The sequence below is a fragment of the Pelodiscus sinensis genome, chromosome 19 (assembly GCF_049634645.1).
Source record: "Pelodiscus sinensis isolate JC-2024 chromosome 19, ASM4963464v1, whole genome shotgun sequence".
NCBI classification, from domain to species: Eukaryota; Metazoa; Chordata; order Testudines; family Trionychidae; genus Pelodiscus; species Pelodiscus sinensis.
The window spans coordinates 8,454,459-8,482,196 of NC_134729.1; the positions used below are offsets into that span (position 1 = coordinate 8,454,459).

At 51.9% G+C, this 27,738-nt stretch overlaps 1 protein-coding gene across 5 annotated transcripts; it reads right to left on the reverse strand.

The window, feature by feature from the left end:
- Positions 1-498: 498 nt before the first annotated feature.
- On the reverse strand, positions 499-26,794 carry LOC102462791 (uncharacterized). 5 transcript variants are annotated; one of them, XM_075902120.1, is made up of 5 exons: positions 26,708-26,740; positions 18,846-19,223; positions 16,895-17,107; positions 2,851-3,003; positions 499-2,336 (listed from the first exon to the last, which is right to left on the reverse strand). In XM_075902120.1, the coding sequence occupies exons 4-5, from the start codon at positions 2,957-2,959 to the stop codon at positions 937-939; spliced, it is 1,509 nt and encodes a 502-aa protein (XP_075758235.1). In that variant the 5' UTR covers positions 2,960-3,003; positions 16,895-17,107; positions 18,846-19,223; positions 26,708-26,740; the 3' UTR covers positions 499-936. The 5 variants fall into 5 exon arrangements, with proteins under 5 accessions (XP_075758235.1, XP_006112844.2, XP_006112841.2 ...); XM_006112782.4 differs by lacking the exon at positions 18,846-19,223 and adding an exon at positions 21,051-21,583 and having other exon boundaries at positions 26,708-26,723; XM_006112779.4 differs by lacking the exon at positions 18,846-19,223 and having other exon boundaries at positions 26,708-26,794.
- Positions 26,795-27,738: the final 944 nt, after the last annotated feature.

Genomic DNA, 27,738 nt, shown 5'->3' on the forward strand with positions numbered 1-27,738 from the left:
GAGGTTCCAAAGAGGATGGAGAGAGGCTGTTCTCAGTAGTGACAGATGGCAGAACAAGGAGCAATGGTCTCAAGTTGTGGTGGGAGAGGTCCAGGTTGGATATTAGGAAAAATTATTTCCCTAGGAGGGTGGTGAAGCACTGGAATGGGTTACCTAGGGAAGTAGTGGAGTCTCCATCCCTAGAGGTGTTTAAGTCTCGGCTTGACAAAGCCCTGGCCGGGTTGATTTAGTTGGGATTGGTCCTGCCTAGAGCAGGGGGCTGGACTTGATGACCTCCTGAGGTCTCTTCCAGTTCTATGATTCTAGGGGACAGCTGGCCCTTCTCACATCGACTGGCGCAGACCAGGGTGCCGACACTGCACACGTTCGCATACACGGTAGTGGCAACAAAAGCTCCCACACTGATAGCCTGGGTACCATGGCCCAGGTGCTTGTGCCCAGCAGGCATTCCCCACTGGGGCACTTGGTGCAGCTCACGCCACCCACTGCAGCACACCGGACATTTCATACGTTTATTTTTACTTCATGACAAAACATTTTAGAAAGTTCATTAGATGCCACCAACCCGCAGCCCACCCCACCTGTGCCTCCACCCAGCCCCTCCCCTGCACAGCTGTAGAGTGGGGTTTGGCTTGGCTGCAGTCACAGCCCAGGCAACACCAGCCAGTAAAAAGGGAGAAACATGGGGCTCAGGCACTGCCTTGATACAGTTCCCATTCCCTAAGCCTCATCCTGCAGGAAGCACTGCTCCATGTCTGCCACTTGGGCCTGGAGAAGCTATGGCTACTGGCAACAATTTTACTCACACTCAGCAAACTGAGTCACCTGGCCCAGCTTCCACACTCCTGGGCAGTGGCCTCTGGGCAGGACTGGATCAGACCAGCATAGGGGTGTGGGAGTCATCGGATGCCTGTGACTGTCCTCAGGGAGGGAATGTCACTCAGCAGCATGCACCCGCTGATGCAGGAGGAGGTTGGAGCTGCGGGTGTAGCCACGCCCACACTCCCCACAGCGGAAGGGTTGCTCCCCAGCATGGGAACGCTGGTGGCGGAGCAGGGCCGAGCGGTGTCGGAAGCAGCATCTGCACTGGGGGCACTCATGAGGTTTCTCGCCTGTGTGCCGCCGGCGATGCTCCACCAGGCTGGCCAGCTGGGCAAAGTGGCACCCACACTGGGCGCAAGCATAGGGACGCTCCCCACTATGTGTGCGCTGGTGCGCAGCCAGTGCTGAGCGGTGCCCAAAGGCCTGGCCACACTGGCTGCAGCAGAACGGCTGCTCTCTGCTGTGTGTGCGCCCGTGCTCCCGCAGGTGTGCCAACTGAGAAAAGCGCCGCCCACACTCAGCACAGGCATGCGGTCGGGTGCCTGTGTGGCCCCGCTGGTGCCGCAGCAGATTGGCACGGTCAGCAAATGCACGGCCACAGTCAGGGCAGGTGTGGGGGCGCTGGCCAGCATGGGCACTGCGCTGGTGTTGGCGCAGGTAGGAGCTCTGTGTGTAGCTGCGCCCGCACTCACCACAGCGGTGGGGGCGCTCACCAGTATGCACTAGCTGGTGCCGCAGCAGTGTGGCACTCAGGGCAAAGGCTTTGCCGCACACCGGGCAGGGGAAGGGACGTTCACCTGTGTGCACTAGCTGGTGCCGGAGCAGGTGTGCTCGCTGGCGGAAGCAACGGGGGCAGTCGGGGCAGGAGTGGGGGCGTTCAGCACTGTGGGTCTGCAGGTGCCGTGCCAGCGTGGAGCGCAGCCCAAAACTCTTGCCACAGTGAGCACAGGCATGGGGGCGCCGATTGGCATGGGCCCCCTGCTGGTGCTGCACTAGGTGGGCGCTCTGCCGGAAGCTCTGCCCACACTCCCCGCAGCGGTAGGGACGCTCACCACTGTGCACTCGCTGATGCACCAGCAGTGCTGAGCTGCCAGCAAAGGCTTTGCCACATGCCAGGCAGGGGAAGGGGCGCTCACCCGTGTGTGCCCGTTGATGCGTGACCAGTGCCGCATGGTCACAAAAGCCTTTGCTGCAAGTGGTGCAGACATAGGGCCGCTCACCCGCGTGCAGGAGCTGGTGCCTTGTCAGCGTGGCACTCTGCCGGAAGCTCTTCCCACACTCACTGCATTTAAAGGGCCACCTGACTGTGGGGTCTGTGCACTGTGCCAGCTCTGCATCAGTGCTGCACCCTGGCACAGCCTCCTCCTCTCTGGCACTGCCTCCTGGTGCAGCCTCCTCTGCGCCCATGGTAGGGTCTTTGTGCCATGCTCCCCCGGCCAGCTCCACACCAGTTTTAGTGCCACCTCTTATTGGTGCAGCATCCTCTGGCCCAGCCATGCTTGCCAGCCTCTCACCTGCAGGAACAAATGGGCAATGAGGGATGCGCTGTTCCACAGGAGGCTGTCTAAGACTAGCGCCCCCCCACGGCAGACAGCCTGAAGCACCACCCATGTGGCTCCACCCCTTCCTGGAGCTGGGATTGTAGGAGGCAGTCACATCGCTTGCAGCTTTTTCAGGCTGCTGCAGACTCAGGAAGGCGTCGGCACCACCCAGCTCACATTCATGAGCTTTCTTTGCCTGTGAGTGGGCTAGAAAACATTTGCTTTCTCAGTGAGAGCCAAGATCTGGGTCAGAACTGCTGCTGCCTTCTCCCAGCGCTGCGTGAGTGCTAAAGCAAAGGGAACTGGTGGTGCAATAGATACAGTGGTGTACACACACCAGGGAAAAGGTGCTGACAATCCCTGAGAAGCGCAAGGCCAGGAGGGCTCACAGGTGGCTTTAGATGGTTTCAGCTGTGCCAAGCCCTCTCAACTGGACTTATTTATCCCTCACCTATTTGGAAGCCTGTTTGGCTTTCATCATCCTCACCTTTGCTGAGACCTGGGACTTGCAGCTCTTCCCCTCGCTCCATCTGCTGTTGGGATTGAGAATGGAGTGGACAGGATCCAGGTAAATACCTGCCCAGCATAGCGTTCATCTCCCACTCTTGGCTGGTCTGGACAGGACAGCCAGGACACACCCCTGGAAACACAGGAGGGTCAATTCAGATACAAATGATCAGCCCACTAACATAGGTAGAAAAATTCCCTGCCAGTTCCAGAGATGAACCAAACCAGCTCCGTGCAACATCAGGACTAGTGGGAAACAGCTCATCTTGTGCCATGAGAACCAGCTTTGTGCAACAGTGCAAGCCAGGGAAGTGCCGATTACTGGCTAGCCCAATCCTACCAGAGAGTAAGACTCACCCATGGGGCAGAGAGCCAGTGCTTCCCTCAGTCACAAGGGGTTGGCAGGGACTCCTGCACTTTCCAGCATGCCCAGGCTCTGCAGGAGAAATAGACCACGACCTTCCCAAAATGTCCCAAACCAGCTCTACAGGGAAAAGCTCTGTGGTGCTTCAGAGCCACAAAGCTCTGAGTAGGCACCCATTGGAAACATCTGGCAGCAACAGCCCATTCAACTCAAGCTAGGGAGGAAGTGCCTCAAACTGACAAGGAAACCCCTCTCACATCAAACCCAGGCACACCTGGACTGACGCCCCTGCGGCTGCGACAGCACCCCAACTCCTTGGAATAAGGAGAGTCTCTGTTCTGTGCTTGTGCAGGGCCCAGCACCCTAAGGCCTGGTCTCCAAGGGTACGTCTACACTACAACGTTAATTCGAACTAACTTAGTTCGAATTAGTTAATTCGAACTAAGCTAATTCGAACTAACGCGTCTAGAACTAAAAACTAGTTCGAATTAGCGTTTTTCTAATTCGAACTAGCATGTCCACATTGAGTGGACCCTGAACCGAGGTTAAGGATGGCCGGAAGCAGTGCCGGCAGGGCATCAGAGGAGGACTTAGAGCGTGGAGCTGCTGTCTCAGGCTAGCCGAGGGCTGCGCTTAAAGGGACCCGACCTCCACCCCGGACAGACAGTTCTAAGGGGTGCCCCGCTTGCAAAGCAGTCCTGGCTTGGATTGCCCGGACTACCCACACTGGGCACATCACACCACTCGGCCATCAGCCCGGCTGCACTTGCCGCAGGCTGCCATCTGGGGAGAGGGGGTAATTGGGGGGCTGCAGGAGAGCTTCCACCCCCAGAAGCCCGCAGAGCCAGCCCAGTCCTCCCCATCGGGGGCTCGTACCCCATTCCTCCCTCACCTCCTTCCACTTACCCTTCCCTAGTCCCCCTTCTTATTGATGTACAAAATAAAGATAACATTTCTTCCAACATTGACTCTGTCTTTATTGAACAAAACTGGGGGAGACTGGGAAAAGGAGGTGGGAGAGGGGAAGAGAAAGGCTGGGAGAGGGGAGGGCAACTAACATGATCAGGGGTTGGGAACAGGTCCCAGATGAAGAGAGGCTACAGAGACTGGGACTGTTCAGCTTAGAAAAGAGGAGATGGAGCGGGGACAGGATAGAGGTCTCTAAAAGCAGGGGTTGGGTGGAGAGGGTGCATACAGAAAAGTTCTTCATGAGTTCCCATAAAGAAGGACTAGAGGACACCAAAGGAAAGGAATGGGTAGCAGGTTTCAAACTAGTAAGAGAAAGTTGTTGTTCACAAAGCAAATAGTTAACCTGTGGAACTCCTTGCTGCAGGAGGCTGTGAAGGCTACAACTACAACAGAGTTGAAAGGGAAGTGAGATCAAGTCATGGAGGTTGGGTCCATGGAGTAGTCTTAGCCAGGGGGTAGGAGTGGTGTCCCTGCCCAAAGTTTGTGGAAGGCTGGAGAGGGATGGCATGAGACAAATGGCTTGGTCACTGTCTTCGGTCCATCCCCTCCAGGGTCCCTAGGGTTGGCCGCTGTCGGCAGACAGGCTACTGGGCTAGATGGGCCTTTGGTCTGACCCAGGACGGCCATTGTAAGCTCAGGGCTCAGGGTCGAGGGTATCAGTGGACCCCCTTGATTTTCATGCACACCTGCTCCTGGGTGGCCAGGCTGGCAGCTCTGATGCCCTAAACGGCCACTTTCCTGTGCCTAGTGCGGAGATCGTGGACGAGGTCCACGATGTCCGCACTAGCCCAGGAAGGTGCCCGCCTCTTGCAGTCCAGGGCAAGCTCCCGGGAGGCGCCAGCCTGGTCCCGGGAAGAGGGGGTGGGCTGGGGGACATCGGGTGGGTGGCTCTGTGCCGTGCCAGGTGCAGGGTCTGCTGGCTGGGTGCTGGCAGGCTTGCACCTGGCACGGGCACCGTAGCCAGCCCGTGCCCCTTTAAGGGGTCCAGGGCCGGGAGGGGGGCATAGAGTTTCCCTGGTGTTGGCCAGAGTGGCCACCAGGGAAACCTGGGGAGGGCTAGCCTCCCACTAGTTCGAATTAAGGGGCTACACACCCCTTAATTCGAACTAGTAAGTTCGAACTAGACTTAGTCCTCGTAAAATGAGGTTTTCCTAGTTCGAACTAAGCACTCTGCTAGTTCGATTCAAATTCAAACTAGCGGAGCGCTAGTGTAGCGGCTATGAATGTTAGTTTGAACTAACATTGTAGTGTAGACATACCCCAATGGACTCTTGAGTGCTACTGCTGGCCAAAGAGCAATTGCCAGTGTCATGGGTTGAATCACAGAAGTCCTCTTAAGGTTGTTCCCTGGTGTACTGCTCATGCCACTGATGCCTGCCTTCCCGCTCTCTGGGGTTCCCCACCACTCTGTCCTACTAGGCCAGATCCTCTGGCCTCCCCCACCCAAACCACCAAGTTGTGGTTACCACCCACCTTGCAGACCAACACAGACACTAAACACGTTCAGCTCTGAGAGGGCTCAGCACTGAGGAAACCAAACCCCAAATGGGACTAAATCCAAAATAAATCCAGCTTACCCTGGGTTAAAAGTTTTGCGCAGAGAAAGTTCATAAGGCTCGCTTCCTTTATCAATGAAAGAGAGATATGCACGGTGTTGCACCCTCCCCCCGGTGACAATTATTTACACAGGGCTTGTTAATAAACAAAAGTGTTTTTATTAAGCACAAAAAGTAGGATTTAAGTGGATGCAAGTGAAACCAGTCAGATCAAAGTACGTTGCTAAACAAAAAAAATGTTCAACTACTTTTAAATCTATTAAGAAACTTATTATACGCAAATTCTTATCCTGAACAGCTCAGGTAAAAAGTTTCAAATCAGAGTTGATCTTTATTCTGGCCTGAGTCTACAGCTTTTTAGAGTCCTTTGTTGTGAAGTATCCTCTAAGGGTGAGCCAAAGAGTTTTAAAGGCCAGCTGAAGACAAAGGACTGATGGTTTCCCATTGCTTAAACCAGGGGTGGGCAAAAGGGTTGATCCGGCCCGCAGAGGCTCTGCTGCTTTGAAGCGTTATGTGCTGCTCGTGGGCCGGGAGGAGACATCACATGCTCCCCCGCCCCCAAGCCCTGACTGGCCCGGGAGTTGGGGAGCTGTGCGATGTTTCCTCTGCCCTCCCCCCGCCCTGCGAGGAGTGTGCATCACTTCAAAGTGCAATATGCTTGCACATGGCGGGGGCAGGGAGGACGCTTTGCACAGCTCCCCCGCCCCCAGACCCTGACTGGGCTGCATGTTCCTGGCGGGAGGGGGAGGAGAGAGGGCAGGAGGAGGCTTTGCGTGCTCCCCCGCCCCCAAGCCCTGATTGGCCTGGGGGGGGGGAAGCATGTGAAGCCTCTTCACGCCCTGCCAGAGGCATGGGTGCCTAGTGGGAAGAGGGGGCAAAGGGGTCCCAAAAATTATTGCCCACCCCTGGCTTAAACAGACTTTCCCCCAGGGCGTGAACCCTTTCGTTCGGTACCTCATCCCCATGGAGAAATACCAGGTTTAAGGTGGTGTGGAAGCCTCTCCGTTCTGAGTGTGTGCAGGGCCCAACGCCTTAAGGCCCGATCTTCAACAGATTCCGACAGCAGAAGACATGGTTATATGTCTTTCTATGACCAACCACAGATTGTTGGTTTGAGTACCGAGTCATTAAGATCCAGAGCGTCAGGGCTCTGCAGCATGTTGGAACTGTAAACAGATCCACACTTCAGACTTCATCACTCTGATTTCACAAACAAGAATGATACATGCACAGAAATAGGATTTGCAGATTGTAACATGAACATTGATGTTACATTGAGGTATTTTGTCTAAAGCATCTTCAAGTTATGCATATTTATAAGCCGATTTTCATAAAGCATGGGGGAGAGGGGCTGAGTGCTGCTACTGCAAACAGTACTCTCTCCGGGTATGTCTACACTAGAAAGTTAGTTCGAACTAACGGACGTTAGTTTGAACTAACTTTCCTAGGCGCTACACTAGCGCTCCGTTAGTTCGAACTTAATTCGAACTAACGGAGCGCTTAGTTCGAACTAGGTAAACCTCATTTTACGAGGACTAACGCCTAGTTCGAACTACCTAGTTCGAACTAAGGGCTGTGTAGCCCTTTAGTTCGAACTAGTGGGAGGCTAAGGCTTCCCAGGTTTCCCTGGTGGCCACTCTGGCCAACACCAGGGAAACTCTATTGCCCCCCTCCCGGCCCCGGACCCCTTAAAGGGCCACGGGCTGGCTACTCACTTTGTGCCAGTTGCAAGGCTGCAAGCACCCGTGCCTGCACAGCCTGCACCTGCCACAGAATGAGCCAGCCATCCGAGGGCTCCCAGCCCTCCACTGCTCCCCAGGAGCAGCCTGGCGGCTCCCGGGAGCCTGACCGGGGGCGCAAAAGGCGGACGCCCGCCTGGTCAAGTGCGGAGATCGTGGACCTCATCGAGGTTTGGGGGGAAGCCTCCAATGTCCACGATCTCCGCACTAGCCACCGGAACGCGGCCGTCTACGGACGCATGGCTGCCAGCCTGGCCGCCAGGGGCCACCAGCGCAGCCGGGAGCAGGTGCGCTGCAAAATAAAGGACTTGCGGCAGTCCTACTCCCGGGCCTGCCTGCCAGGGGCCGACCCGGAGGCCTGCCCCCACTTCCATGCCCTGGACCGCATCCTGGGGCCTCATGCCGTCCCTGCCCCCCGGGACGTGATTGACCCCGGGGCAGAGGGACCGCTCCTGGAGACGGAGGAGGAGGAAGAGGACTCTGAGAGCCAGGAGCCTGCCGCCAGCCTCCCCAGGACCCGGGACCCCCGAGGCACGCCACAGACCCGCTCGCCTGTATCGTCAGAGGCCGGGGAGGCGTCCACCTGTGAGTATCCTCGTGTTCCCCTTATGTGTACGGGGGGCTGGGGCGAGAGGGAGCCCCGGGACCGTGCGCCTGGGCCTTGCCCACCACGGAGCAGCAGCTGGGGATCCTGCAGGGGCCCTGGCCTTGCAGAGGGGAGCTGGGTTTCACACACCTGGGCCCCTGGGGTAATTGACCGCTGGTCTTCTTGCACCACAGCTGCAGCACCTGGGCCTGCAGGACGCACCACCCCGCCTGCAGCAGCCGCCCGTGCCCGGGCAAGCAGGACAGCCAGGAACCAGGAGGACTACCAGAGGCGGCACCTCCGGTTCCTGGACCGACAGCTCCGTCTCCAGGACCACTGGGTCCAGGAGGACCTCAGGCTGCGCCGGAGGAGTCTGGAGGCCCTGGAGGAGCAGGGCCATGCCCTGCGAGGCCACCTCCAGAGCCTGCTGGACCGCTTTCCATTTCCTCCTCCCCCTGCTCCCCCTCTTGCTCCCCCTGCTCCTCCTGCTTCCGCTCCTGCTTCCGCTCCTGCTTCCTCCACACCCCCTGTCCCCTCTGCCCCCCCCTCCACAACCATTCCCCACCGACGCCCCCGGACCCGCAGTGTGGCGAGACGGGAGAGGCAGCCGGACTCCCACCCCTGAGCTTTCCTTTCCCTTCCTCCCTTCCCTCCCCTCCCCTTCCAGCTCCCTCGTCCCAGGTTTCCCCCTCCCTTCTCCCACCTTCATTCCTCCCTCCCCCCACCCCAGTTCTGTGAAATAAACAGACGTTTTTGTTTGAAAAACAGGTGTCTTTATTTGACAGTAGGTAGGGAGGGGAAAGGGGAAGGGGGGGTAGGGTGGAAGGGGCATGCAGGGAGAGGTCAGTCCTCCTCCTCCTCCACCTGGAAGCTCTCCCGCAGGGCTTCCCGGATCCGGATGGCCCCCCGCTGGGCTTCCCGGACGGCGGCGGTGCGGGGCTGACCGTAGTGTCCAGCCATGCGGTCAGCCTCAGCCATCCAGGCTGGCAGGAAAGCCTCCCCCTTCCGCTCACACAAATTGTGGAGCACACAACATGCCGCCACCACGGGAGGGATGTTGTGCTCGGCCAGGTCCAGACGGGTGAGGAGGCATCGAAAGCGGGCTTTCAGTCGCCCGAAGGCCCCCTCCACCACGATGCGGGCCCTGGTCAGCCTGTTATTGAAGGCCTGGCGGGAGGGATTGAGGTGCCCCGTGTAGGGCTTCATGAGCCACGGCTGCAGTGGGTAGGCGGCATCCCCCACCAGGCAGACGGGCATGTCCACGTCCCCGACCCTGATGTGGCGGTCGGGGAAGAAGGTCCCGTCCTGCAGCCGCTGGCACACGGAGGAGTTCCGGTACACCCGTGCGTCGTGTGCTTTGCCGGACCAGCCCACATTTATGTCCGTGAACAGTCCCCGGTGGTCACACACGGCCTGCAGGATGACGGAGAAGTACCCCTTGCGGTTCACGTAACGGGACGCCTGGTGTTCCGGGGCACGGATGGGGATGTGCGTCCCGTCGATGGCCCCCCCGCAGTTGGGGAAGCCGAGGGCGCCGAATCCCCGGATGACGGCGTCCGGGTCGGCGAGGCGGACCACCCTGCGGAGCAGCACCCGGTTGATGGCCTTGACCACCTGCGGAGAGAGACACAGCAAAGCGCCAATCAGTGGGGCGCCCGGGTGGCTGGGAGCGTGCGTGCCCTGGCAGTGCCCCGCGCCCCACTCCCAGAAGCAACCCCCCCTGGCGGCGTGTAGTACGGCCGGGACAGCCCGACCCCTCCGGTGCGGGGCGCTTTCGCCTCCTCCCGCCCCCCCCTTTGTCCCTGGGGCGGCCCATCCCCTCCTCGCAGCCCCCCTCCCCCCGGCTCGGTGGCCGACAAGTGCCGTACCTGCATGAGCACTGCTCCAACGGTGGATCTCCCTACGCCGAACTGGTTCCCGACGGATCGGTAGCTGTCCGGCGTGGAGAGCTTCCAGAGGGCGATGGCCACCCGCTTCTGGAGGGGGATGGCGGGCCTCATGCGAGTGTCCCTTCTGCGCAGGGCAGGGGCGAGCCACTCGCAGAGCTCCAGGAAGGTGTCCCTCCTCATCCTAAAGTTCTGGGTCCACTGTCGGTCCTCCCAGCGCTCCAGGACGATGCGGTCCCACCAGTTGCTGCTGGTGTCCAGACGCCAGACGCGGCGGGGCACGCCGGTGCCGGGGCGCCGACGCGGCTCCTCCACGGCCCCCAGGGCGGCCAGGCGGAGAGGCAGGGGGCTGACGTTCCCCAGGTGGTGCCAGGCAGCCTCGAGCCATTGCTGGCAGGCTTGCAGCAGCAAGTCCAGAACGTGCACCAGAAGGTGCAGGGCGAGCCGTGGCTCCATGTTGCCACCTGCGGCGGCCCCCCCCCCCCGAAGGGAAGCACCGACATAGACGGGCACAGAGACCGACGCTTTGCTGTCCCTCGGCGAGGTTGGCAAGCAAGCAGGAAAAGCTGAGAACCGGCTGTCCAGGGGGGTCCCTTTAAGCACGAGCCTCAGATAGCCTCAGACAGCAGCCACACAAAGCAACTACTGACCTGATGCCCTGCCAGAACCGGTTTCAGCTGCCCTTAAATGCCCCCCTGCGTCCAATCAGTGTGGACGCGCTAGTTCGAACTAGCAAAACGCTAGTTCGAACTAGTTTTTAGTTCTAGATGCGTTAGTTCGAACTAGCTTAGTTCGAATTAACTAATTCGAACTAAGTTAGTTCGAACTAGCGCTGTAGTGTAGACGTACCCTCCCTGTCATAGACTCCTAGTATCTCAAGAAGTCATTTAGTTCAATCCCCTGCACTCATGACAGCACTAGGTATTATCCCTGACAGGTGGTCAGCAGCTGGCAGTTGACTCTAAGTGCCAAGCCCCTTGCAGGGTGGGAGGAGACTCTGTGTGCGCCCCAGGCCAATCAGGGCTCGGGGTTGAGGGGAGCATGCAAAGTCTCCTCCCACCCTGCCCCCATCCTGCAAGGAGCGCTTCTAAGTGCCATGCACTCCTTGCAGGACAGGGCAGGAGGAGACTCGCACACTTCCCCCCGGCCCCAGGCCCTGATTGGCCAAGGCCGGGTGGTAGAGTGTGAAATCTCTCACTCCCTGCCCTCTAGCATGTGGCACTTAGGGCTGACTCTAAAGCAGGGGTGGGCAAAAGGGCCTCTGCAGGATAGATGTGGCCCACCAAGTGGGTTGATCTGGCCTGCAGAGGCCTGGCTGCTCCCCTGCCCCATGGCCAATAAGGGGGAAGCGCACAATGTTTCCTCCACCCTGCCACCACCGCGCACTCCTTGCAGAGCAGGGGTAGGGGGGAGGAAACATCACATGCTTCCTCCCGCCCCTAAGCCCTGCCTTGCCTGGGGGCGGGGCAGCAGCTGGGTGGATCATGCCCTTTTGCCCACCTCTGCTATAGGCAGACACCAGTCACCTCTCTCTCTCTCTCTCTCTCTCTCTCTCTCTCTCTCACACACACACACACACACACACACACACACACACACAGCCTTGTATGGTTACTGGCCACACCCCGCACCCTCGCCCACACCTTCCCCTAGGAAGACACCAGTCACCCCCCCACACACACACAGCCTCATACCAGCCACACCCCACTCCCTCCCCCACACCTTCCCCTAGGCAGACACCAGTCACTCCCCCTCACTGGCAAATCTCGCCCACTCCCACCTTCGCCGCACCCTTCCCTCCTGAGCACACGTATGCCCAATGCCTGCCTTACTGCTGAAGCACCCGGCTTTACCGAGCTCCGGCTGAAGCCCGCCCCCTCCACCACGCTCGCCTCCAACCTGGCCTCGGCTGTTTACCAGGGGCCTCGCCATCCGGGATTCTGCTGGGAGGGGAGAGGGAAGGGGACACCTAGCGGCTGCAATGAAACACTGCAAGTGAAAGGCTCCCTGCCATTAACTGCAGGATGGCTTTGCTCAGGTAGGCCCTGCCTGCCTCACTCCTGACTTTCCTTCTCCCTCCTTCTCCCTGCCCCAATCCCAGTGTCCAGTCTAGCATCAGCAGGTTATAGCTCCTTATAAAGCCACTCTCAGGGCAAGAGCCCCTGTTCAGCAAGGTCCCCACCCTGCAAGCCGATCTGTGCTGCAAAGCCTCATCAGCTGGGTAAAAGCGTCAGAGGGGGAGCCAAGTTAGTCTGTAACTGGAGAAACTTAAGAAACAACAAATAGTCTTGGAGCACATGTTTTGTTAGTCTTTAAGGTGCTGCAAGACTATTTGCTGTTTTTTCATTAGCTGTGTGGGAAAGTGCCACCTGAGATGACCGATTGTATTCTGGAGAGAAGAGGCTATGCCAATCTCAGAGCCAAACCTGCATTTCTAGCTGTTATTCTGTTGTTCTTTCACACATAGTATGCACAAGCAATAGTCTATCAGTTGGTTGCAAACCCAGCACCCCTCCAGCTTGCTTACACAAACACCCCTCTTGAGACCCTACACCCAGCCCACTCCTGCACCATCTCCTGGAATAGTCGATAAGAATTCATGAGGTTAATTGATATTTAACATTCCTAGGACAGACACCTACCTCTAGCCTGCTACTGCTACTGCCTCCTCCCTGCTGGCTAGGGAAATTTCATAAACTAAGATGAGGAAAATTAAAGCGCTTAATCTGTTTAATAACTTAAATTAACTCCTTTCCTTTCTTACTGGTTATATTAAACCATTCTCCCTACCTGCAGCACTAGCAAAATGGGTTGGGCATAATTACATAACTAACGGCCAGTAGCATTGAGTCAGGTGGGCCATGGGCCAAAAAGTTTGAGAACCACTGACTTAGCATATGGTCATAGAATTTGGTAACCTCTATCTTATAGCTAGAATAATTCTACCTGCTTTCCTTTAAAATTCCCCAAAAACCATCATAGACATTTGCAGCTTTTAGTGTGATTATGTTTGTGGAAATGCACAAAATTGTTCCAGCTGTTGTATGGTATGCTAATAGCTTTGAAGTTATCATGATGCCTTTTGCTAGTGTTAACGCAAATAACGTTGATGATTTCTAGTGCACTAATCAATAATGGAAACATTTGAAATCTGAATGTTACACTCAAGTTGCAGATGACAGAACGAGACGCAATGGTCTCAAGTTGCAGTGGGGGAGGTCTAAGTTGGATATTAGGAAAAACTGTTTCACTAGGAGCGTGGTAAAGCTCTGAAATGGTTTACCTAGAGGTGGAATCTCCATCTCTAGAGGTTTTAAGGCCCATCTTGACAAAGCCCTGCCTGGGATTAGTTATTTGGAGTTGGTCCTGCTTCCAATCCTCATCTTCTGTGAGGCCACACGGAAAACAGGGCAGAAGGATTTTTGTGGTGGAGTCGTGCAAGATTTACACACTGCTTGCTATTTTAACAGAGATTCATACCTCAAGCTCTGGTGTAATAGTAGCACCACCCCTGAGTTAATAATTCTCAACCCTCAGCACTCTGATTTTACTTGCATACATCTAAGATTCACCTCACTTAAAAACTACTTGCTAACACAATCAGCCATAAAAACGTAGCAGTGTCACAGCCACACTATAATATTACTTTTATCTACTATATATTTGAGAGAGTTTGCGTGTCTGTCTTTCTGTCCATTCATCTGTGAGTCTGTTTGTTCAAGAACTCCTCCTAAATAATAAGAGAGCCACCAAATTTGGTATGTAGCTTCCTCTCATGATAAATTAAAGCCAGGGCTTGGTTGTGCCAAGGCAATAGGAGCTGCCTGGAATACAGTTGTTTCCCATAAAACACAAAGAATGGGATCTGCTAGTAGGCACTGTTATACTTCAGACTGCCCACAAGAGAACAGGTGCAGTGGTCAGAGTGTGGCTGTTGGGATGTTGCAGGCCTCCGTACATGGGTAAGGTTCCTGTGCTATTGAGCCACCAGCCAGACAGCACAGCCCACCTTGCCTCTGCCTGCTCCAGAGAACCAGCACCAGGGCACCGCAGCTTCTGCCTCAACAGGAAACTACTGGCTGGGCCAGTCTCAGGAAACCACCGACTGGGCAGCACAGCCCTGCTGTCCCCAGCAAGCTCTGGGGAGCCAGTGGCCCAGCAGTGTAGACCCCCGCCACCGTGGCCACCCCTGGAGATCAGCCAACCTCTTTCACGCCCCCGCCCCCCTGTTCTGAGCCCTACACCCTACAGGCCCTGCCCTGAGCTCCTACTCATTCCCAATCCTGAGTCCTGCACCCCTTACCTTACCCTGAGCCCAAAACCCTTGCCACATTCCCAAGACCCTGCCCTGCCATTACCAGGCCCATGATGTGTTCTTCTCCACTCAGCTCAGCTTGACCATCACTTTGGTTTTTAAAGGAAATCCTGACCAAGGGTGGGAAGGCCATCCATCTTCCTGGTTCATTTAAGTTTTGAGTCACTGTATCTGTTTTTAACCACATAGTATACTGAACTCACATGAACTCCTGTCTTCATTTCTTACTAAGCTTTTGTTACTTTTGAGCTATGCCAACAAAACTGTGTTTGAGTTAGTGTGTGCTAACTCCACTGAATGTGGTAAACTGCATTTTGTTTCTTTAGCTGAGAAAACAGGCCGTATTAGTCAAGGCACCAACTTCCCTTGAGTTATGCTCAACCTCTCTCGCTGCCCCAGCCTCACCTCCATGGCACTCCTTCCTTCAAAAGCCTGTGCCGCACCTCTTCCTGCCCCACTCCGCTGCAAACTCTGTGGCTACGTCTACACTGGCATGATTTTGCGCAAGAATTCTTTTGCGGAAGAATTCTTGTGCAAAAACTCTTCCAGAAGAGAGTGTCTACAATGGCATGTGCCTTTGCGCAAGAGCATCCATGCCATTTTAACCGTAGGGCTTTCTTGCGCAAGAAATTCATGTTGCCTGTTTACACTGGCCTCTTGCGCAAGAACAGTTGCGCAAGAGGGCTTATTCCTGAGGGGGAGCATCATAGTTCTTGCGCAAGATTTCATACATTAGAATGTCACTGTTCTTGCGCAAGAACTCACAGCCAGTGTAGACAGCCAGCAAGTTTTGGCGCAAAAGCAACCGCTTTTGCACAAGATCGCGCCAATGTAGACACAGCCTGTGTCACCTTTTCACTATCTCCCTCCCCGAGCACACCACAGCACCACTCCACCCCCTCCCTCCTGGAGCCTCCCGCATGCCACAAAACATCTGGGGTGCTGAGAGCAAGGGGAGACGTTGGTCAGTTGGGACTGTGTGACAGGGCATCTGCCCCGCACTGACCCTTTAAGGGCTAAAATCAGCCCTGGGAGACAGCTGGGAGAGTGATGCCTGTAGCTGAGGGCCCAGCTGGGGCTGTATAAATTAGAGTTCCTAGAGGGAAGGAGAACACAGATACACTCTTGCTCACTGAGTGACTCACTGAGATAGAGCTGTGTGGGAAAAAGCAGGCAAAGTTGGGGAGTTCTTACCTGACCTCACTCCCAGGCTGCAGGGCCTAGGAAGACCTGAGGCTGCAGGGAAACAGCCAGAGTAGGCAAAGGCAGAAGGTCCACACCACCCTCCAATGTCAGGCTGCAGTTTGCCCCTGAGACAGGGGCTACATGACTATCAGTGGGTCACTGAGGCAGGGTGGGCTATGGGGGAGTGGGGATTCCAAGTGTGTGTCTGTGATAAGTGCTGCCAGAGAGGATCATGACGTACACCTATCCCAGTTGGCTGCAGGCTGAATCCCTCTCTCCCCGCAGGCAGAGCCCCAGGGGCAGGAGCACTGTTGGGCCCTTAGGGCTGTAATAAGAACAGTGACACAACAGCTCCCAGCGCTGAAGAGTACCCCAGTCTGAGAAACGCTGATCTAGCAGGGAGAGGGAGAGCCAATGGCTAGCACTGAAATGAGAGCAGTTCAGACTGGCCACAGGGTGGGGCAGATTATCCATCTCCCGCAGGCCACTGGACCATCAATACATGTATGCTCATGTATGGCCACCTTTCTCTTTCCCCCAGATCAGGCAAAGACACTCCCTAGCACATCCCTCTTTAAACAAGTTACATATTGCCTCACTGCTGGGGCAGGTACCACCCTCTAATGGACTATTCACCACCTACCACATGGTGCATGTTGGTTCAGTCAAAACATCTTTACCCTTTTTCTGCCATCCTGACCTTACTTTAAGAGAGGTCAGCGTCTTCCTGATCGCACTGGGGAATGTGCTGGTGCAGAGGTGTTCCGGTACCACCTATCTGCATTGTGTTCGTGTGCATGTCCTGTGCCTAGCACCTCTCAAGAATGTGTTTCTGCAATATTGGCACGTTCTTGGCCAGATTCAGTGGGCAAGTCCTCTCTTGTGCTCAACCTAGCTTTGCTTTATATTGGCCACTACTTTAGCCCAGGCCTCTCATGCAAGGGCTTAAGTCGCAGGCTCTTTTCCCTCTGCAACAGTGGCATCAGCATGGTTGCTGGGTAAGAGCTGAGTTGTACACTGACCTGGGAAGGTGGTTGGAAGGAGGACTCGTTATAAAATCTAGTGTCTGGGTGGTGAGTCAATGGCTGGGATGACTGAGGAGACTGCATCTCTGGCTTGGTTAACAGTGTGGTGAGACAGAAATTCACTTTGGCACTGGCTTGGTATAACCTAATGATAGAATAACCCCGCTCTGGGGTGAGACTGCCTGTTTCACAGCCATCTGTCCTGACTGGAACCCTGAGCTGCAGTGAGAGTTGCCAACCCCCCAGAACCATATTGCTTGTAATTGGCTCCGATTTCCCAGTGCCCACTGACAGCATTCAGGGAAATGTTAATAGGCTATTTTAAGAAAATGACATCGCATCATGTTGAGGAAAAAAGCCCGGCTTGAGTCAGAGTTGCAAACCCTGGCTGACACTCACTGAGGCATAATGTGACGGGCTGCTCCTTGAATCTCCTCCTTTCTTCATGTCTCAAATGCTCTTTCCTCCGTCCTACCACTAGCTGCTCTTTCCGGCTGACACCTGGCTCCGCGGTGAGTGTGCCCTGTAGCTTGTAGGCAAAATTCCTGTTTCACCCTCTTCCCGCATTCTCTCCGAAATCTCCCACAAGCGAGTTCCAGGAGGACCGTGTCCCTATACACATTAATAAGCGATTGATCACCTTCATAGCCAGAGACATTGTTTCCCTCAGCCGGGGGGGCTGGGACAAACCCCCCACCCCTCAAGCGTCCCAAGTATGGGGCCTGGAGCAACCCTCACCATCACAGGCCCTGCCCCCCCCGCTCCAACCCTGCCCCAGCTGCACTCCATTTCCTGAAGCCTTGCCTTTAGTCTGCCTCCCCCCACTGTATACCTTCCCCCAACCCCTGCCCTTGCTCTACCTCCTCCCACTCCGATTGAACCACTTGCTGGAAGCCTCCTGGCCTGGGGGCAGAGTGTCCCCCCCATCCCTCCCGCACACTCACCACCATGGTGGAAAGCATGACAAAGCAACGTGTTCTGCTCTGCTCCTCCCTGCCCACTCCACTCTCCTTTACTGTGTGGTGGAAAGCTGAGTGCCTTGGGCCAGAGAATATATACAATGAAAATAACAGTATTTCACATACCCACACATCTACTAGAACATGCTATTAAGTGTGCTTAGCCACTGTATAAAAACCTGTGTCTGTCTGTACATACTTTTTAACCTTACTAGGGGGCTGTGCCCCCCCCCCCATCAGAGAGGCCCTAGCCCAGTGATCACCAACCAGTAGATCAGGATCTACCGGTAGATCCTAGAGCCTCTGACAGGGGACCCTGACTGGTCTGGCCATCTCGCTGTACGGTGTCCCACACCAAGACGTTTGTCTCTTAAGCATCTCTCATGACTTCCTGAAGAGGAGGGACTTGACTCCAGTGGGGATCTGAAGGACCTTTGGTTCTCCTGTTCTCTGGGATCACTCGATAGGAGACACTTGGATCCAGTGCTCAGACAGCTACAGGAACGTATCAGGGATGTGCCATCCAACATGCACTGACTTGACCATCCAGCTTTAAATTGAAGGGACTCTCTCTCATGTCCACCTGTCCTCTTCATTCTCAGCATTTCCATTCACTTCCAGTTGCTCTAGTCTTCATTTCTGTCCATTCCTCTTCCCATCTCCATTATTGTTTCTCTCCATTTACCCCCAGACTTTCTTTTTCTCTCCACCTCGTTCTCAGGCTGTCTGTCTCTCTCTCTCAGCTGCTCCTCCTCTTGAGGAGAGGGACTACCCCCTCTCCATAAGACGACTGCCAGGGCCATCTCAGGCACTGCAGGGCCTGGAACAACCTCCCCCAGCACCATAGGTGTGCCACAGACTACCATCCCCACCCTGCCCTGCCCTCCCACTCCACCCCGTCCCCGAAGTCCTGCCTCTTCTCTGCCCTGCCCCATCTCTTCCTCCCCAGATCCATGCCCAGACCTGAAACCCAAGCAGCATGAGCTAGATTACCAGGGGGCTCTGGAATGGACTGGACGCAGCAGCTAACATCCCCCCTCCCCCACTTCAGTGGTGGGAGCTGGAGCATCCTGGCAGACTGCTCTGCCCCTGTCCTAGCCTGCTGTACTCCGCTTCTATGCAATGGTGAGAAGTGGAGCATGTGGGGGGGAGGGGAAACTTTTGCTGCTACCCTGCCACCACACCCCTCCAGTAATTCCCCTAGGCTGCCCTGTGCCCTGTCCTTAGGATGGTTGAGGTGGCTGCTGAAGCCCCCCCCCCCCCCCCAAGTGTGGGGCCCTCAAACTGTCCTATGCATGGGCTGGCTCTGATTGACAGCATCCTCACCCTGGAACTATGGGGGCAACAGGGTCTGCCGCACCCATTGGCTTGAAGAGGTTTCCATTATATACCGTTTTCATATAGCTGAAATGGGTTTCAGCACGCACACATCCCAAACAAATTGTTCCATGCCGTCTGCCATGATCAGATGTTAAATCAGATCCTCATACAGGGTTGAGTTCATCCAGCGTATTTACGTTAGCATTCTCATTTCAGCAGTAGTATAGTTCCTCTCTTTCTGCTCGGCCAGAATTCCAGCCCATATGTCAGGGTTGAATATGTTATGCACTTTCCCATTCAGTTCATTGAACGTATCTCATTGCAAGGAAGTGCTGAATGAGCGCTCCCCTGACATCTAGCTATGAGCTGTGGAAAAGCAATCTACACACACACCCATGGGGAGATTGCTGATGATCTTTTTTCTGGTTGTTGGACTCCCCGTTTCCTTCCTACTGGGGCAAAAATAAAAATGTGTTGTTATCCTTGTGTGAATAATGCAGGGCAGAAGAACTATAGTATACTTGGCATAGCCCAATTGAGGGACTCATCCTCAACTTGCTAGCTAGGACACATGGATTCCAGAACTCAGTAGGAAAAGAGGCAGGTGGGATACGTATGTGTATCTGGTTGTGTGGGTCTAGACAATCCTTGGACCTTTTTCCACTCCCTTATGAGTAATTTAGTTAATTTAGACACCCCCCCCTTCCATTGGAAGTCTTGTTATGCACCATGGAGCTGAATTCACTGATACCTAGGCCTCAGTGTTAGCTCTGTTTTGGAACATTTAGGACAAGAGCCTTCCCAGTATGTACCATCAGTAAGGCTAACACTGGAATCACTGAGCGCTGCATGCCTGTAGAGCGATGATTAGTTGGCAGGGGAGCTGAAGAGCTGTCCATGACGAGAAGGGATCAGCAAAACAAGTAAAGAACCTTCTTACACGCTAACAAGCACCTAGGGCACAAAGTAAACTGCAGCTGCACCGCTGGATTCTGGGCTTGCTTGGCCAAAAGACAACAGTGGGCAGGTGCAGGGAAGGGGGAGGCATTTTTAAAGGGACTATTGTTGCTGCACTTAAGATCCTGACGGAAGAGAACACTGCTCAACCTACCTGTGGTGTGGTTCTTTGCTCATGGGCTACGTCTGGACTACATCCCTTTTTCGTAAAAGGGATGTAAATTAGACGTATTGCAATTGCTAATGAAGTGGGGATTTAAATCTCCCGCACTTCATTAGCATAAAAATGGCTGCCGCTTTTTTTCCCACACGGAGCTTTGCTGGAGGAAAGTGCCAGTCTAGACGCTGATCTTTCAGAAAATAAAGCCTTTTTCTAAAGATCCCTTATCCCTGTTGAAATAAAGGATAAGGGCTCTTTCAGAAAAGGCTTTATTTTCTGAAAGATCAGAGTCTAGACTGGCACTTTTCTCTGGCAAAGCTCCGTGCCGAAGAAAAGCGGCAGCCATTTTTATGCTAATGAAGTGCAGGGGATTTAAATCCCCTCTTCATTAGCAATTGCGATATGTCTAATTTACATCCCTTTTACGAAAAAGGGATGTAGTCTAGACGTAGCCATGGTGTATGGTTGGATGTTTTCCCAAAGTAGTGCTTGGTCACTTCCCCCCTTTTAATAAAAGTTTCAGTTCTACCCTCAGGATCTGTGCTTGTCATTGCTGTTTGGTGTTGCTATTCAGAGTCACCAAGGGGTAGTGTGTCATGGGGTGGGGAGGGAGGGTTGTGTATTGTATTGTGGAAGAGCCATCCCTAGAAATTTGACCCAGCCCTTGTTGCTGCCAGCTCCATGTAGTCTAGACATATCCCTTGTGTCAGATCCCACCACTGAGCAGAATGGCTTTGATCTTCCTCAGAGACTGTGGTATGTCCTAAACCGTCTTAGGACTGGTCCAGGCAGGTGCAGAAGTGGAATCTGTTGCCATCTCCACTTTGTGAATGTGGCAGTCCGCAAACTATGCACCATATTGTTGTGGAATGCCCAACACGAAAATTCACTGGCTCATCGGAGGACAGCCACAATCTAACTAGTGATGCTGTTCATTGGCTGGAGAGCTTGGACATCCAACTTTGATGAAGAACTATAGCTTTGAACACGATGTTCGAAAGAAGAAGACAGCTCAATGCTGAACCAACATATCTGACTCCTTGTACAAATATTATCTCTAGCCCAGATATTTTTACTGGCTTTTCAGTACCTCCCTGTTAATAAAACATATAGTCTGTCATTAGTTGCCTGAATTGTATCACATTCAAGTACCACAAACCTTGATCCCTTGACATCCCTTTCCAGTGCATATTCATCTTCACAACAAAGCATAATGTCACTGGTGAAAAGTATGTTTCTCAGTCTTTTCTCAGAAACTCTTTCCAACAATATTATTTTGAGACTAATGAACTTAATGGATTGGTAACACAGCCCCCGAAAGCTTGAAGATACAAATCAGTGTACTTTTCTTCCACTTGGACATTTTTCCACTAGAAGAATATGTGGGAAAAGATCATCTTTATCCAGTCCCTCAAGGTCTAATGCTTGAATTGCCTTGATTACTGTATTATCTGGTTCCAAGGCCTTCCGATAGTACATCATTGCTAGTGTTGTCTGAGTCTGCATCCTGAGGCTGAGAGTAGTAAATGGCTCGATAGCCCTCATCACCGGAGTCTTAAGACAAGTGCCCCTCCCTCTGTTTCCAGTCTGGCGCCATGTTTCCAGGATGTCTGCTTTCCAGGCCTAGAGTCAGGTCCAGGTGTTAAGGGACAAACCTTTGTCTGAAGATAAAACGTGTAAGGGCACAAAGGTCTGAAGGTAAAAGGTGGAGAAAGGAGATTGAAAAACTGAATAAAATTAAATAAATTAAAAAGAGAATGGAAAGGAAGATGTCTAGAGAAATAAGCAATAAAAGAATAAAATGAGAAGCGAATGAAAACATTATAAAGCAAAATAAAATTAAATAAATTAAATGATGGCAACTAGAGATATGAGCAGGAAAAAGGAGAGGGGACAAGAAAAACAATAAAATGAAATAAATAAAAAACTAAATAAAATGAAATAAATGAAATGAAATGGGCTACATGAAAGAGGAGAGAGGAGCAGCGTTATCCATAAGATGGCTCTAGGGAAATTATAAGACTCCAAGAGGCTGCGCGTCTGCTGAACTAGCCTTGCCGCTCGATCTGAGCCATCAGAAACCCACTCAACCCGCTTCTTCTGCAATGCTTTCTTTCTTAAGAAACCTGTTCCATTACAATACGAGAGCCAGCACAAATGTCTAAAACCATACACCGATAATAATGAGTCTGTAAAGTTTGAAGCCAGGAAATTAGAGACCATATGAAAGTCCCAGATTTGCTTTTAAGATTGTTTTCCAAAGATATTAATGCTTGAATACATCTTGCCATTAAAAAAAAACACTGCAATAACTTCCCAGGATTAAAACCACAAGCCTTTAAGCGTTTTAAATGAGGATACTGTAAAGCTTCACTCCATGAATTAGCTATCATAAAATGAAACTTCTTGGCTTTAAAACACATGCAAAGAAATTATACACACCACAGGTGAACTCTTTTTTTAAAATTTAAATGAGTCAAATGTCAGTTTCCATACAAGTTAGAAGGAGTAAGCTAATAGCCTTCTCTCAATGGAGCAGAAAGAAGTTTACTTTGCACTTTTAACACAGACATGCCCTTTGCTTTTTACGCAGGAGTTGGCTAAACATCTTTAGCATGGGAAGAAAAGATATGGAAGTTTTTAGCATTCACTCCTGAAATTTTTGTATAATGAGCAAAAAATTTTAACAAATACAAACTGATAACTATAGTTTTTTTAATCAATTTTATTTTTCCACTTTTGAAAACTTTTCCACTATTTGTTCTCCATTGAAGAATTTAATACATCATGCAACTGAAAAACAACAACTCTGAACTAACTTCCTAGGGTCAGTTTATAAAAGTTTTTAATGTGGATACGCTAAAGCTAGAGCCCATAAATTAGCGATCATAATATGGAGGTTCTAGCTTTGCTTTAGAACACGTGCAAAAATTATGGAGACTATAGGTGAGCTCTTTTTTATTTTTGGTTTTCTTAATTGCCAAAGGTTAAATGCTTGCAATAAAAGTTAGAAGGAGTAAGCTAATAATCTTCGCAAGGTAGAGCAGAGAGAAGATTACTTTGCCCCACTTCCTAAAAAAGATAATTTAAGTGCTTTTTAACAGATCTAAGCACTTTGTTCTTTAGGCACAAATTAGCTAAACATTCTTAAGCGTGATTTGAAGTTGTTTTACAGTTTGTTTTTACTGCGATTTTAGAGTAATTGTTTCTTTACCAGAAGTAAACATTTCGGGTTTGGGTTTTTTTGGCACAAGAGCGATACACATCTTTAGCATATATATCTAGGAAGAAAAGATAAAGACATGTTTGGCAAGCACCCTTGTAAATAGGGCAAGGGATGGCGTCATTATTACTTACAGGCTTGACGCACATACATTTTAACAAGCACAAAGTGAAAGCAATGTTATTTTTTTCTAAGGAATAAGCCATTTTCTATTCCAATTTTGACAAACCTTTGTCCTTCATTGAATAGTTCAATTCATGGTGCATTAAAAAAAAAAACTGATGTAATTTTCCAGCATTAAGAGCACAAACCTTACTCTGGGTCAGTTTATAAAAGTTTTAAATGTGAATGTTGTAAAGCTAAACACCGCTATACCACAACTTAGCTATTTTTTATTTTTGGATTTCTTCATCTTTCAACCTGTTAACTTTTAGTGGCAATTCAAATTGAAAGGAGTAAGCTAATAGCCCTCCTCTAGGTGGAACAGAGAGAAGTTTTAGACAGGATACAACGGGTGCTTTTTACCATTCATAAGCACTTTGTTTGTTAGGCACAAATTAGCTTGTGACGGGGCGGCCGGGGCAGTGGACACTAACCCCGCGCCCCGCACTCAAGCTCCAGGTGGCGTAGCCGCCGGAGGATCGGGACGGCTCTGCTGTGCCTGTTCAGTGGCGGCTGACCGCGCAAACGCCGCCGGCCCCGGAGTCAGCCGCCCGAGGGCGGGGCCGCGAGTGGCCCAAGGCGCAGGCGCCGGCGTCCCTGGAAAGGGCACCGGCTTTAAAAGAGGATTCCCTGCCTGGAAAGAGGAGGGAGGGCCCCAGACCCGAACCCGGACTCGGACCCACACCGGTAGAGCCACGCAGGCCCCCGCGGCAGACCAGAGCGGCGGGAGGAGGTGAGCCCCCCTGGCAGGGAAGCGGCGGACATAGACGGACCAAGATGGAGGAAGGAGCCCAGGACAGGGTCGGGGAGACCCAGGGACTGGTGAGTTGCGGCTATGGCCCCCCCCCGGTCGGGCATCGCATCGCAGACGCCTACCCTTAGGGTCCTGGGCTGGGACCTGGGGAGAGGGTGGGCCCAGGTCCCCCTCCGCCTCGGAGAACTCCTATAAAGACTGAAAGTGCAGGTGCAACTGGTGACTAAAGGCGGGGGCCCCTTTAGTGAGAGATACTTAAGGGGGAGGGTGTGTGACAGGGCGTTAGCCCTGCACTGGCCCTTTAAGGGCAAACCCCAGCCTGAAGCAGGGCTGGGGAGTTTAGCCCCAGCTGGGGCTGTATTAGGGGATGAGGGCCCAGCTGGGGGCTATATAAAAACCTGGGTGGTGGCTCCCAGGAGGAAGGTCAGTGAGGGCCTGGCTGCTGGGGAAGCAGGAGGTTCCCTGGAGCTAGGGCCGGGCCAAACAAACCCCCAGGCTGCAGGGCCTGCATAACGGCCCGGTGGAGAAACAACAACCCCCGGAAGGGGGGCTCAGATGGACTTGGGCACTGCCGGAGGGCAGTGTGGCGAAGAGGACGACGCGGCCTGGAAGAAAGAGGGGAAGCCCTGCCAGAGGGAAGGTACTCTGCCAGCAAAAGGAGCTGGTCCCGGAAGCAGATGGCAGACCCCCCGCTACAGTGATAAGTGAAACCCCCCACATAGCTAAACACCTTTTACCATGACTTGAAGTTGTTTTACTGCAGTTTTTAACAGAGACAATAACTGCTTTGTTATTAACCAGAGGTAAATGTTTTTTTTCTTTAGAAAGTGAGACCGATGTATATGTTTGTCATGTATACCTGGGAAGATAAGATAAGGCAGTGTTTAGCAAGCACTGTGAAGTTTTTTTACATAAGGCAAAAGTTACTACGTATATGAAAATGCACTCACATTTTTTAAAACAATAAATTGAAAGCTAAATTAAGTTTTCTAAGGATTATATCACTTTCTATTCCAATTTTGACAATGGTTCCATGAAATATGTAGTGTTTTGTTAAAACAAGTACAAAGAAATGATGCACACTACAGATGTGCTTTTTTTAAATTTGGATTTCTTTATCTTTCAAACTGTTAAATGTGTTGGCAATTCTAGTTGGAAGCAATAAGCCTCTTCATGGTCAAGAAGCGAGATGTTTACTTTGCCCTAATTTTTAACATATATATAGTTGGTGCTTTTTTAACAAAGAAACATGTTTTTAGGCACGAATTAGCCTTTAGCATAATTTGAATTTGTTTCAAACTGCGTTTTCCTGACATTTATAACATTTTGGCTGCGTCTAGACTGGCAAGTTTTTCTGCAAAAGCATGTGCTTTTGCAGAAAAACTTGCCAGCTGTCTACACTGGCCGCTCGAATTTCCACAAGAACACTGACTTCCTACTGTCTGAAATCAGTGCTTCTTGCGGCAATACTATGCTGCTCCCGTTCGGGCAAAAGTCCTTTTGTGCAAAAGGGCCAGTGACAGCTCAGATTTGTTTTGTGCAAAAAAGCCCTGATCGCAAAAATGGCGATCCGGGCTTTGTTGTGCAAAACCATGTTTAGATTGGCACGGACGCCTTTCCGCAAAAAGTGCTTTTGCGGAAAAGCGTCCATGCCAATCTAGACACTCTTTTCCGCAAATGCTTTTAACGTAAAACTTTTCCGTTAAAAGCATTTCAGGAAAATCATGCCAGTCTAGACACAGCCTAAGTGCTTACCTGTTCAGCGTGAGACTGAATTTATCTGTGAAATTTGGGAGCCAAATTACTGAAATCAATCATGAACATTTCTTTCGAATCTCCATGAATTAATAGGAATGGAAAAATGCCCCCAAATCACTTTAATTTGGTTTTCAGTTTCTAGACTTGATTTATATCCTCTATCAGCCTTTTGTTTTCTAGAAGCCTTCTTTTCTAGTCTTTTTTTATTTAATTTTATTCAGTGTTTCATGCTAATTATAATTCATAGTTTAGCGTAGCTTCACTTTTGTGCATCAGTTGTAGAACGTGTGCACATTTCTTGCTAATGAAAATATATTGCATTCAGGATATATTCATGCAAAGCTGGCATTGAAGTAACTTCTTTGCATGTGTTTCAAAGCAAGCCTAGAAATTTCATATGATGCTCAATAATTCACAGGTTGAGGCTTTACAGCTTTATAAACTCACCCTGCTTAAAGGCTTGTGGTTTTTACTTCTGGGACATTATGGCAGGGTTTTTTAATCGTAATTTGTATTGAATGGCGGGAGGACAAAGGGGTGGGAAAATAAAATGCCTTTGGGGAAAAAATCGCTTAAAAGCAAACCTGGGACCAAAGGTTTCATGTTCTGATGGCAAATTGCCGGGCCAGACTTACAGACCCCTCACGAGAACCTCTGGGTGTGAGCTTTGAGCGATGTGTGCAGGGCTAGCGCTGAACTGAACCACGTGTCTCTAGGAAGAAGAGACGGGACTGCCCTGGCCCTGGCTCCATCCCTACTGCTCTCCAGAGCACCCCCCGTGCAGCCACGTGCCTGGAGAGCCTTTTGCAGCCGTGGCCAACCCGAGGCGCGAGCCGCATGCGGCTCCAGCCCCCCTGTGGCTCGAAAGCCGCCCCCGCGCCCCCCAAGCGGCCCTCCCCTCCCGGCTCCCTGTGCTGACCTGGGCAGGGGAACCCTCCGCCGGCCATGAAAGCTGTAGAAATAAAGATGGCTGCAGGCAGCGGGAGCCTGCTGTGCCCAAAAAGCCTCAAAACGCGTTTAAATGTGGTTTCTTAAAGGGGCAGAGCCTTTTTTAGAGCTTTTTCTTTCTTTTTACCAAACGCGACCAGGGGCTCCTTTTAAAGGTCCTTTTCATATGTGTTCATTTTTTTAAATTGTATCCTTTGGTATATGTGGTTGTGACAATTTTCTTCCACTATTTGATCTGAGGAAGTGGGTCTGGCCCACGAAAGCTCATCTAATAAACCATCTTGTTAGTCTTTAAAGTGCTACATAGTCCTGTATTTTGTTCCCTGAGCAGGAGCATCAGAGTATTTGCACAAGAAGCACTGATTTTGTACAGTACAAGGTCAGTGTTCTTGCGCAAATACTCGCGGCCAGTGTAGACAGGCAGCAAGATTTTGTGCAAAATCTTACCAGTCTAGATACAGCCTTGGAAATGGCAGAGGTGCTTAATGACTTTGTTTTGGTTTTCACTAAGAAAACTGATGGTGACAGGATGCCTAACACAGTGAATGCTAGTGGGAAGGGGGTAGGTGTAGAAGTTAAATTTAAAAAAGACCAAGTTAAAAATGATAGAACTGTAGCCATGTTAGTCTGGGGTAGTTGAAGCAAAATGCAGGACATTGCTACATTGTCCTGCATTTTGCTTCAAGTTAAAAATCACTTACAAAAGTTAGATGTCTACAAGTCACCAGGGCCTGATGAAATGCATCCAAGAATACTCAAGGGCTACGTCTAGACTGACATGATTTTCCACAAATGCTTTTAACGGAAAAGTTTTCCGTTAAAAGCATTTGTGGAAAAGAGCATCTAGATTCGCACGGATGTTTTTCCACAAAAGCACTTTTTGCAGAACAGCGTCCGTGCCAATCTAGACGTGCTTTTCCGCAAGAAAGCCCTGATGGCCATTTTCGCGATCGGGGCTTTTTTGCGGAAAACAAATCTGAGCTGTTTACACTGGCCCTTTTG